At 41.6% G+C, this 13,467-nt stretch overlaps 1 protein-coding gene across 1 annotated transcript in view; it reads right to left on the minus strand.

Moving 5' to 3' along the window:
* LOC139546289 (rho GTPase-activating protein 6-like) overlaps window positions 1-12,979 on the minus strand; it is a 73,813-nt gene extending 60,834 nt beyond the window's left edge. Inside the window, exon 1 of the mRNA XM_071354484.1 lies at window positions 11,868-12,979. Within this exon, the coding sequence (XP_071210585.1) occupies window positions 11,868-12,353 (486 nt within the window). The 5' untranslated portion in view covers window positions 12,354-12,979. The remainder of the gene's footprint in view (window positions 1-11,867) is intronic.
* Window positions 12,980-13,467: the final 488 nt, after the last annotated feature.

The following is a 13,467-nucleotide window of genomic DNA, read 5'->3' on the forward strand; positions in this document are numbered from 1 at the left end:
CAATGGCAAACTAGGCAAACTCATGCAAAGGACCTTCTTCACATTCACGTCCCAACACCACATTCTTACAACGTCGGCTATTTAAATCCAGGGTCAAAAGGGGACCATCTCTAAACAGGACATGCCGCTATTTGCAACATGAATGCTCCGCCAACCTGAGGATCTGACTTTTTCAGTCATCTATTTCCTGTGTTTGAGTGGCGCAGAATCCACTTGGCACTTAAATCTTGCTGTATTGATAGATTTAATTTTACTCCTTGGAACTCTTTCATACTCTTGCTTGTGCCAGTAATTTTTTCCCCCGTTAACATTATGACCGTGGAAATGTTTGTAATGACCTGTCAAACACACCCCGGGTAATGGCTGAAATGGTCTCAATGGAATACATTGTCTTTCAGTTGCATCTATGAGAACGCTTAGTCTGGGATGTAATGCATAATCTCGACACTTACATCCCAAGAAAGAGGAGTGACCCGAGTGGTGCAGTGGTCTAAGGCACTGCATCTCAGTGCTTGAGGCGTCACTACAGTCATCCTGGTTCAAATCCAGGCTGTATCACAACTGGCCGTGATTGGGAGTCCCACAGGGTGGCCAAGCGTTGTCCAGGTTTGGCCAGTGTATGCTGTCATTGTGATTAAGAATTTGTTCTTAACTGACTAGCCAAGGTTAAATAATTGAAAAAAAAACTTTTTGAAAGATCACTTTATTCTGATGGGTGTTCATTTGTTTGTGGAATTGTAAAAAGTTAATTTAATACAGTCGAAGTGTTTACAAATTAGATGAAAGCAACTTCCGAAAATGAACACTCGCATTACAGTAATATGTCTGATCTCGCAAACAATGTAAAGTATGTGTTGATTTTTTATCTGGGGGTATGCTGCTATTGACACGATTGTTGAATGATGCAACAGAAAGTGACAACAACAGTAACTAAGGAGGCAGTCTAGACAACGCAGGTGAGTGCAGGTAGGTCTAGACAGAGAAAGTGTTTGGGGTTGCAGCAAATAAGGCAGATAGAATTTTCTTTATTTTAACACAAAATACACTGAGTATACAAAACATTAAGAACACCTGCTCTTTCCATGACATAGAGTAGACTGACCAGGTGAATCCAGGTTAAAGCTATGATCCCTTATTGAGCCAACTTGACACATCTGTGGGAAGCATTGGAGGCAACATGGGCCAGAATCACTGTGTAACGCTTTCGACACCTGGCAGAGTCCATGCCCTGCCCAATGGAGGCTGTTTGTTCTGAGGGAAAAGGAACGTATTAGGAAATATTCGGAAGGTGTTCCTAATGTTTGGTATACTCAGTGTATTAAAAGAAATGCTGATACCATTAGATTAAAAAATATATATATATATATGAGTGCATTCTAAGAAAAAGAAAGTTACATTTGACGATACATTGAATACCTGAATAACCACAAAAATCCCTGAACTCCATTATTTGTGCAATAATTCAGTCAATATCTGATGAATTTTTTAAAAAAGTATAAAAGTTTGGAGTATCTTCATCCTTTATCCAACTGTTGCAGTTATTATAATTGTTCTTAAATCCTTTTGATGACCGTTGTTACAACTATAGACTGGTATTGCCTCTGGATATTTTGTTTGGAGGTAAATAAGTGTGTAGATGATATTGCTAATTTACACCATCACAGCAATTCCTCGCTTTGTGACTTCCAAGTTAATAAAGTTAAATCACGACGGATCTTAGGATTTCCAAAAGCTACCAAGACTTGAGGGGAATGAGCTCGCTATCCTGTCGCTTACCAAAGTTCGTGCCAAACCAAAGTTAACCAATTATAATAGTTTCTTTGCAGAAATGACAGGAAATGAAATGCCAGAGCTGCAGTAAAAAGGTCAATGAAGAAGAAACAACACATTACTCCAGGCAGAGTAGTCACAGGGATTTGGGTTTTCTGACTCATCTGCAATAAGATATTTATAACTCTTACTCTGTATCTGCTAACAGTTACTAGGCCCAGTTTTAAGAACTGCCAGATTGAAGGAGACAATGCAAACAGACACACAGATGTGCAAGAATGGGTGAGAGAGGATGGGCTATCGACAGTTCCATATCGTTTGAGTGCATTGGCTCCACCACACTTTGGAGCAAAGGATACCTACTGCATGCATCTGTGAGCTGCATGTCCCCCCCAAAAAAAAACACATGCCAAATGTGCAGTTTCACATGTGAAATAATTGTTTTCACATGTTGAAACCATATTTTCACAGGCATTACATTTAGAGTTCACATATTAACACCACCTTTTCACATGTGAGGAGAATAACATTTGCAGTTTCACATGTTAAAAATGTTCACATGTGAAAATCAGATATGCAGTTTCACATGTGTGAATTGCAAGTTCACATGTGAAATTCTCACTTTCAGATATAAAGAAAATGTCACGTGATGTGTGTGTTCACACGTGTCCCAAAAACCATGTTTTTTCACATTCTTTTTTTCATGTGGATCATTTTTTTGTAAAGGGGCCTCCTTATTGAAACACATAGAAACAATGTAATGCTGTAACAATTTACATACAATTGCTCTTAAACTTGTGTAGTAACACTGCAATTACTAGAGTAGCAACATTCGACTTTAGATTTTGCTACTGAGGTATGTTGAGATGGATAAAAAAAAGCTGTATGCAAAGCTGAACTTTTGAAACTGCTCAACAAGTTGACTTATTAGGAAGGAGTGAACCGGCATGGGGAGGGGTGAATGATCCCACACTGCCCTGGCCCCAGGAATGCAGCTTGTCCTGATTATGCCAACGAGGACTACATCTGCTTGAAACTTCAGAATTTAGGTAGAGCAATGGGAGAGAAAACGGATTGGGGGCTTCAGACCCACCTCTACTGCAACATTAGACCTCCTAGACATCTCCTTACTAGCATTTTTTATAGAGATGAGACACAATATGGTGTGTGTGTGTGTGTGTGTGTGTGTGTGTGTGTGTGTGTGTGTGTGTGTGTGTGTGTGTGTGTGTGTGTGTGTGTGTGTGTGTGTGTGTGTGTGTGTGTGTGTGTGTGCGTGTGTGTGTGAATCCATAGAGTCAGGTGTTTAGTGAGTGTCTATATCCTTGTAATGGGATTGAACTCAAGAGGCGATGCAGTCCACAACAAAAACTCACAAGCACCCCCCCCTTTTTATACCGAAAATGTATCCACATATGCAACAACTCCACACTTTATATAATGATAACGGAGACACTCTGATTACATTAAGTATTTAAAGTGCAGCAATATGCAAACACAGTAACCATACTGAAATGGAAACATCATGCAGTAACTGACACCAAACCTGCTCTGTGTTTCAAGACACATTCCTGGCTATAAAAGTTGACATAAAAAAATGTTCTCTACATTCTAAAAAAGAAAAAAGAGATACAGGGGTGAAAAGGAGCAAGATAAATAAATAAATACAGTATGGGGATGAGGTAGTTGGATGGGCTATTTACAGATGGGCTATGTACAGGTGCAGTGATCTGTGAGCTTCTCAGACAGCTGGAGCTTAAAGCTGGTGAGGGAGGTAAGAGTCTCCTGCTTCAGTGATTTTTGCAGTTCGTTCCAGTCATTGGCAGCAGAGAATTGGAAGGAAAGGCGGCCAAAGGAAGAATTGGCTTTGGGGGTGACCAGTGAGATATACCTGCTGGAGCACGTGCTACGGGTAGGTGCTGCTATGGTGACCAGTGAGCTGAGATAAGGGGGGGCTTTACCTAGCAGAGACTTGTAGATGACCTGGAGCCAGTGGGTTTGGTGACGAGTATGAAGCGAGGGCCAGCCAATGAGAGCGTACAGGTTGCAGTGGTGGGTAGTATATGGGGCTTTGGTGACAAAACGGATGGCACTGTGATAGACTGCATCCAATTTGTTGAGTAGAGTGTTGGAGGCTATTTTGTAAATGACATCGCCGAAGTCGAGGATCCGGAGGATGGTCCGTTTTACGAGGGTATGTTTGGCAGCATGAGTGAAGGATGCTTTGTTGCAAAATAGGAAGCCGATTATAGATTTAATTTTGGATTGGAGATGCTTAATGTGAGTCTGGAAGGAGAGTTTACAGTCTAACCAGACACCTAGGTATTTGTAGTTGTCCACATATTCTAATTCAGAACCGTCCAGAGTAGTGATGCTCTCTATTATGCATGGGAATACTTTGGAACCGAATCCCTGAATTAAAATCACTTGGAGTTGACGTGCTGATGTTTTTATAGTCTTTCAGGCCAAACAATTAAAAAGAAAAAAAACTTGGGGTGCCAAATAAATTCACCTGTCAGTTGGGGAGTCCTAGTATAGTCTAACACCTACCATAATAGCAGACTCAGTCACTTTGAGCTCCCAAGAATAATAGGCCTTTACATTTAACACAGGTGTTCCTATAAATGTATGTATTTGTGTAATCCACCATTCAAAAAGTTCTGTTGATTCTGACCGGTCATTCTAACTGACCACATTGTTTGAATGCATTGAAGAGGAAATGGCCCTGCTGCCTTAGATGAAAGGTTTTCTATAAACACATGGTTCTGTTTATCTAAAAACAGGACATACAGTCCACAGGGACAAGAGTCCCTCTCTTAGTCTCTTCTGCAAAACTACTCAGACAGAGCTGTAATCACACTGCCAAATCCTGGAGAAAGATAATTTTGATCTCTGATATACAGTACAAGTCAAAAGTTTGGACACACCTACTCATTCAAGGGTTTTTGTTTATTTGTACTATTTTCTACATTGCAGAATAATAGTCAACACATCAAAACTATGAAATAACACAAATGGAATCATGTAGTAACCAAAAAAGTGTTAAACAAACCAAAATATATTTTAGATTTTAGATTCTTCAAAGTAGCCACCCTTTGCCTTCATGATAGCATTAAACACTCTTGGCATTCTCTCAACCAGCTAGACCTGGAATGCTTTTCCAACAGTCTTGAAGGAGCTCCCACATATGCTGGGCACACACTTGGTTGCTTTTCCTTCCCTCTGTGGTCCAACCCATCCCAAACTATTTCATTTTGGTTGAGGACGGGTGATTGTAGAGACCAGGTCACCTGATGCAGCACTCCATCACTCTCCTTCTTGGTGAAATAGCCCTTACACAGCCTGAAGGTGTGTTGGGTCATTGTCCTGTTGAAAAACAAATGATAGTCCCAATAAGCGCAAACCAGATGGGATTGAAAATCGCTGCAGAATGCTGTGGTAGCCATGCTGGTTATTTATGCCCTGAATTCTAAATAAATCACTGACAGTGTCACCAGCAAAGCACCCCCACACCATCACACCTCCTCCATGCTTCACGGTTGGAAACCACACATGCAGAGATCATCCGTTCACCTACTCTGTGTCTCACAAAGACACAGCGGTTGGAACCAAAAGTCTCACATTTGGACTCATCAGACCAAAGAACAGATTTCCACCGGTCTAATGTCCATTGTGCGTGTTTCTTGGCCCAAGCAAGTCTCTTCTTCTTATTGGTGTCCTTTAGTAGTGATTTATTTGCAGGAATTCGACCATGAAGGCCTGATTTACGCAGTCTCCTCTGAACAGTTGATGTGTCTGTTACTTGAACTCTGTAGAGCATTTATTTGGGCTGCAATTTCTGAGGCTGGTAACTCCAACAAACGTATCCTCTGCAGTAGAGGTAACTCTGGGTCTTCCTTTCCTGTGGCGGTCCTCAAGAGAGCCAGTTTCATCATAGCGCTTGATGGTTTTTGCGGCTGCACTTGAAGAAACTTTAAAAGTTCTTGCAATTTTCCGGATTGACTGACCTTCATGTCTTAAAGTAATGATGGACTGTCGTTTCTCTTTGCTTACTTGAGCTGTTCTTGCCATAATATAGACTTGGTATTTTACCAAATAGGGCCATCTTCTGTATAACCCCCTACCTTGTCACAACACAACTGCTTGACTCAAACACATTAAGAAGGAATGAAATTCCACAAATGAACTTTTAACAAGGCACACCTGTTAATAGAAATGCATTCCAGGTGACTACCTCATGAAGCTGGTTGAGAGAATGCCAAGAGTGTGCAAAGCTGTCATCAAGGCAAAGGGATGCTACTTTGAAGAATATCAAATATAAAATATATTTTGATTTGTTAAACCCTTTTTCGTTACGACATGATTCCTTATGTGTTATTTCATAGTTTTGTTCACTATTATTCTGCAACGTAGATAATAGTAAAATAAAGAAAAACCCTTCAAGGACTTCTTTGCTCGCTTTAAGGACAACACAGTGCCACAGACACGTCCCACTACCAAGACCTGCGGGCTCTCCTTCACCACAGCCAACGTGAGTAAAAACGTTTAAACGTGTTAACCCTCGGAAGGCTGCCGGCCCAGACGGCATCCCTAGCCGCGTCCTCAGAGCATGCGCAGAACAGCTGGCTGGTGTGTTTACGGACATATTCAATCAATCCCTATCCCAGTCTGCTGTTCCCACATGCTTCAAGAGGGCCACCATTGTTCCTGTTCCCAAGAAAGCTAAGGTAACTGAGCTAAACGACTATCGCCCCATAGCACTCACTTCCTTCAACATGAAGTGGTTTGAGAGACTAGTCAAGGATCATATCACCTCCACCCTACCTGACACCTTTGACCCACTCTAATTTGCTTACCACCCCATTAGGTCCACAGACGACGCAATCGTATTCACACTGCACACTGCCCCAACCCACCTGGAAAAGAGGAATACCTATATAAGAATGCTGTTCATCGACTACAGCTCAGCATTTAACACCATAGTACCCTCCAAACTCGTCATTAAGACCCTGGGTCTCGACCCCGCCCTGTGCAACTGGGTCCTGGACTTTCTGACGGGACGCCCCCAGGTGGTGAGGGTAGGAAACGACATCTCCACCCCGCTGATCCTCAACACTGGGGCCCCACAAGGATGCGTTCTCAGCCCTCTCCTGTACTCCCTGTTCACCCATGACTGCGTGGCCATGCACGCCTCCAACTCAATCATCAAGTTTGCAGACGACACTACAGTGGTAGGCTTGATTATTACCAACACCAACGAGACGGCCTACAGGGAGGAGGTGAGGGCCCTCGGAGTGTGGTGTCGGGTAAATAACCTCACACTCAACGTCAACAAAACAAAGGAGATGATCATGGACTTCAGGAAACAGCAGAGGGAGCACCCCCCTATCCACATCGAAGGGACAGTAGTGGAGAAGGTGGAAAGTTTTAAGTTCCTTGGCGTACACATCACGGACAAACTGAAATGGTCCACCCACACAGACAGTGTGGTGAAGAAGGCGCAACAGTGCCTCTTCAACCTCAGGAGGCTGAAGAAATTTGGCCTGTCACCTAAAACCCTGACAAACTTTTACAGATGCACAATCGAGAGCATCCTGTCGGGCTGTATCACCGCCTGGTAAGGCAACTGCTCCACTCACAACCGTAAGGCTCTCCAGAGGTTAGTGAGGTCTGCACAACGCATCACCGGGGGCAAAATACCTGCCCTCCAGGACACCTACACCACCCGATGTCACAGGAAGGCCATAAAGATCATCAAGGACAACAACCACCCGAGGTTCTGCCTGTTCACCCCGTTATCATCCAGAAGGCGAGGTCAGTACAGGTGCATCAAAGCTGGGACCGAGAGACTGAAAAACAGCTTCTATCTCAAGACCATCAGACTGTTAAACATCCATCACTAACATTGAGTGGCTGCTGCCAACATACTGACTCAAATCTCTAGCCACTTTAATAATTAAAAATTGGATGTAATCAATGTATCACAAGTCACTTTAAACAATGCCACTTTATATAATGTTTACATTCCCTACATTACTCATCTCATATGTATATACTGTAGTCTATACCATCTACTGCATCTTGCCTATGCCGTTCGGCCATCGCTCATCCATATAATTACATGTACATATTCTTATTCATTCCTTTACACTTGTGTGTAAAAGGTAGTTGCTGTGAAATTGTTAGATTACTTGTTAGATATTACTGCATGGTCGGAACTAAAAGCACAAGCATTTCGCTACACTCGCATTAACATCTGCTAACCATGTGTATGTGACCAATAACATTTGATTTGTCCAAACTTTTGACTGATACTGTATCTACAAGTAGATTAAGAGCTTTGCTTGTATGTTTGTTTGTTTTATAAAGCAAGATTGCCTCCAGATTTATTCAAAGGGTAGCTACAGCTAGCCTGGTCCCAGATCTGTTTGTGCTTATCCCTAGGCCTAATCCATTGTCATTGTCAAGACAATTCAATAAGGAGTTGACAAGAGGGTTAAAACAGACTGGCCCCCAGGCTAAGCTATAGATGCTACAGATTTCTATACGTTTCTATAGGCTGTAGCTATAGATTTCTATAGGCTTCTATAGGCTATAGCTACAGCTTCTAAATGCTATAGTTACTCTATGCTTCTATAGGCTATAGCTACAGCTTCTATAGGCTATAGCTACTATATGCTTCTATAGGCTATAGCTACAGCTTCTAAATGCTATAGTTACTATATGCTTCTAAAGCTATAGTTACTCTATGCTTCTATAGGCTATAGTTACTCTATGCTTCTATAGCTATAGTTACAGCTTCTACATGCTATAGTTACTCTATGCTTCTATAGGCTATAGCTACTATATGCTTCTATAGCTATAGTTACTCTATGCTTCTATAGGCTATAGCTACAGCTTCTATAGGCTATAGCTACTCTATGCTTCTATAGGCTATAGCTACTCTATGCTTATATAGGCTATAGCTACAGCTTCTATAGGCTATAGCTACTATATGCTTCTATAGCTATTGCTACTCTATGCTTCTATAGGCTATAGCTACTCTATGCTTCTATAGCTATAGTTACTCTATGCTTCTATAGGCTATAGCTACAGCTTCTATAGGCTATAGCTACTCTATGCTTCTATAGGCTATAGCTACTCTATGCTTATATAGGCTATAGCTACTCTATGCTTCTATAGGCTGAAGGATTTTGATATTGCCTATCCTTCTGAGGAAGATAGACAGAAATGTGCCAGTGACATCATGCTGTACGCCTAATCTATATCCTCTTGCTCATTTGTGACATTGTTCCATATTTCAGAGACTAACACATATGCATTTGAAAGTTCGATGTGAAATTTGAGGTCAACAGGTGTAACTATTACTCATGAGTCATGACTCTAAATACATGTTTTAGCATGTTGACAACTGACACTGTCACACTGTTAAACGGTGGTCTTGCCACCATACTACTACAAATGCTACTACTTTCACCACCACCTTCAATCATCATCATCAGCATCTGGCACAGACTGGCAACCAGGCTAAGCTATAGCTGCTATAGGCTTCTGTAGGTTTCTATAGGCTATAGCTTCTACAGGCTTCTATAGGTTTCTATAAGCTACAGCTACTATACATTTATATATGCTTCTATAGCTATAGTTACTGTCACGCCCTGACCTTAGAGAGCCGTTTTATTTCTCTATTTGGTTAGGTCAGGGTGTGATGTGGGGTGGGCATTCTATGTTTTTATTTCTATGTTTTGGCCGGGTATGGTTCTCAATCAGGGAGAGCTGTCTATCGTTGTCTCTGATTGGGAATCATACTTAGGCAGCCTGTTTTGCCATCTTAGGTTGTGGGATGTTGTTTTTTGTTAGCTCTGTGAAGCCTACGGAACGTGACGTTCGTTATTCTTTCGTTATTTTGTTTGGTGTTCTGAGTCAATAAAGATTCATGAACACGTACGACGCTGCACCTTGGTCCACTTCTTCCGACGAGCGTTACAGCTACTCTATGCTTCTATAGCTATAGTTACTCTATGCTTCTATAGCTATAGGTACTCTATGCTTCTATAGGCTATAGTTACTCTATGCTTCTATAGCTATAGGTACTCTATGCTTCTATAGGCTATAGTTACTCTATGCTTCTATAGCTATAGTTACTCTATGCTTCTATAGCTATAGTTACTCTATGCTTCTATAGCTATAGTTACTCTATGCTTCTATAGGCTATAGCTACTCTATGCTTCTATAGGCTGTAGCTACTCTATGCTTCTATAGGCTACAGCTACTACAGGCTTCTATAGGCTATAGCTACAGCTGCTCTATGGTTCTATAGGCTACAGGTGCAGCTGCTTTACACTTCTATAGACTATAGCTACTCTATGCATCTTTAGGCTATAGCTACAGCTACCATATGCTTCTATAGGATATAGCTAATACATGATTTTATAGGCTACAAATACATTTACCATATGCTTCTATAGGCTATCGCTACTCTATGCTTCTATAGGCTACAGCTACCATATGCTTCTATAGGCTATAGTTACCATATGCTTCGATAGGCTATCGCTACTCTATGCTTCTATAGGCTACAGCTACCATATGCTTCTATAGCTATAGTTATTATATGCTTCTATAGGCTGAAGGATTTTGATATTGCCTATCCTTCTGAGGAAGATAGACAGAAATGTGCCAGTGACATCATGCTGTACGCCTAATCTATATCCTCTTGCTCATTTGTGACATTGTTCCATATTTCAGAGACTAACCAATATGCATTTGAAAGTTCAATGTGAAATTTGAGGTCAACAGGTGTAACTATTACTCATGAGTCATGACTCTAAATACATGTTTTTGCATGTTGACAACTGACACTGTCACACTGTTAAACTGTGGTCTTGCCACCATACTACTACAAATGCTACTACTTTCACCACCACCTTCAATCATCATCATCAGCTTTACTAATTAACTAAGCTTCTTTAATTTGATTATTATTGTGTAATACAGCCCAACCTGGTCTCAGAGCATTTCATATAGTACTGTATGTAAATCTGGGACACTCCATTTAGTATGATATGTTACATTTCGACATGGTTTATTTTAATTTGTGGATGTCCATCATCCATTTCGTATGATATGTTATGAATTACAATTCGTATGATATGTTACAATTTGCAAAACCTATGATATGTTACGAATTCTAATTTGTTGTGGCTAACGTTAGCTAGCTGGCTAACGTTAGCTATGCTAGGGGTTAGGGTTTAAGGTTAAGAGTCAGGTTAAAGGGTTAAGGTTAGGGTAAGGGTTAGCTAAAAGGGTCATGGTTAGGGGAAGGGTTAACTCACATGCTAATTAGTTGCAAAGTAGGCAAAAAGTAGCAAGTAGTTGAAAAGTTGACAATTAGCTAAAATGCTAAAGTTGTCCGTGCTGAAAATCGAACACGCAGACCTTCACGTTATACGGTGACCCATCCACCCCAATAACCTTCCTCTATTCGGGTTTGCCATTAAGTAACTTTCTGTCTTATGTAACTGTAACAGTATAACTTTAGTCCGTCCCCTCGCCCCGACCCGGGCGCGAACCAGGGACCCTCTGCACACATCAACAACAGTCACCCACGAAGCATCGTTACCCATCGCTCCACAAAAGCCGCGGCCCTTGCAGAGCAAGGGGAACCACTACTTCAAGGTCTCAGAGCAAGTGACGTCACCGACTGAAAGGCTGCTAGCGCGCACCACCGCTAACTAGCTAGCCATTTCACATCGGTTACATAACCACAACAAACATAACATATCATACTAATTTGAGTGTTTTCGATTTACCTTTACTATGTTACGTCTAGTCTATGAGACCAGGCTGTACAACATGAAGTCTACATAGGGTTGCAAAAATCTGGTAATTTCCCCAAAATAACTAGGTTTTCCATAAATCCCGGTTGGACGATTCCTTCTTTCTGCAATATTCCGGGAATATTCCAACCAGGATTTCTGGAAAAACTGGGAATTTTGGGAAATTGACCGGAATTGGACAGTTTGAACAACAGTAATATGATCATGATCACCAACAGCATCATCATCAACAACAACAAAAGTGGAATTTTAACACTTACTTACCTCAGATTTCCATACAGCGTATGATTGAGGGATGGATGGTGGAGATGGCTTCTTTTGAAGCCACTTTCTAGGTGAAAATAAAGTGCTTGAGCTCCCGGTTGGAGTATGGGGGCTCCTGACAAGAAAAGGTAAATCCCATGCCGTGCTTCTTTTAGTGGCCTTGGAATCGTAGTCGAATTGGCCAGAAGTATCCAAATATATTGACAGGCTTGAGGATGCTGACTGACATTGTTTTGCCCCAGCATTGAGTGGCGCATTCAGTTTGGAGAGGCTTTCGCTTGAGGCTCGGAGGTAACGACCATGATTTACACTTAGGTAAAGCGACTTTTGATCTGTTTGACCCGATGTCCCATCCGTTTCGGTCCCATAGTGTCTTATCAAAGTTGAATCCAAACTTCTAGTCTGTCTCAGTCTCCGTTTGGACATTGTTTTGGATGTTGGCGAGGAGCATGAGAAAACGCTGCTCAGCAACCCTTGCGCGGACATATCATATATCAGTAGGCTATTCTCAACGTTCCACAGATGATCCTACTTGTAAATATCGAGTTCATCAAAGCGATCGGAGATTAGATTGTTACCTTGAATAAACATCATGCAATGTATTCCGTTCTCACAGTGATACTGGCTACCTGTTGCGCGCCATAAGGAACCCGATGTTCAACCAAGAAACCACACAGACTGAAGTCATTGACTCTGTTAGTTCTTCGTTAGTTCTTCGTTAGTTCTTCGTTAGTTCTTCCTTCTCGGAATTTACAGGAACAAGGATGGGGGGGGTACATAGCTTTTCCCGGGTACAGTTTCACAATTCTGGCCCCTTGCGCGTCACAAAGCTTCGCCCCTCTGAGTAATATGAAATGAATGCGTTTGTCTCCTCGCTTGAGAGCCGCTCTGCTCCCGGTTCCGCCACCATCATACATCAAGGCACCCCAGGATGGTCCTAATCAGATGTGATATCACATCTAAATAATGGAATAGAAAAAAATAGAATTCCAAGAAAAATTACATTGAAAAGAGGTCTTTAAAGCCTTGTTCACACTGCATGCCGTTATGATCAAATCCGATTTGTTTTTCAAATCTGTTTTGGAATACTGTCTATCCAAACAGCAAGTTACAAGTGATCAATTCGGATTTGCGTGCTCAGACAGCAGTCATTTGCTGACATGGCTACACTAGTGGTCATAGTACTAACGGGTCTGTGTGCAGTGGTGTAGGCTGATTGGTGGTGGTGCTCATGCTTCCTATCACTCAGAATTATGTAGCAAGCTATAAGGTGCAAACTATGCCCGCCATGGTCGTTTCCTAGTTGCTTTGAATGTTCAAAATCATAGTGTAAGAACACTTTTCCTCAAAGGATAAGATGATCCAACTTTCAAAACAAGTATTTTTTGACTAGCCACAACAGTCAACTAGCTAGCTACTTAGCTGTTTATTTTTCTAGCACATTCACTAATTTCTTTGTAAACATATAACAAGTTAGTTAGCAACCACATGTTCTTGTCAAACTTTCAACAGAGTAGATGGCAAGCAACAAGATATTCCAAATAACCGTCCCAAATAATTTCGATTTGACCATTCAGACACAAGTTGCATGGCCTGGAAT

The sequence above is a fragment of the Salvelinus alpinus genome, chromosome 20 (assembly GCF_045679555.1).
Source record: "Salvelinus alpinus chromosome 20, SLU_Salpinus.1, whole genome shotgun sequence".
Taxonomy (NCBI): domain Eukaryota; kingdom Metazoa; phylum Chordata; class Actinopteri; order Salmoniformes; family Salmonidae; genus Salvelinus; species Salvelinus alpinus.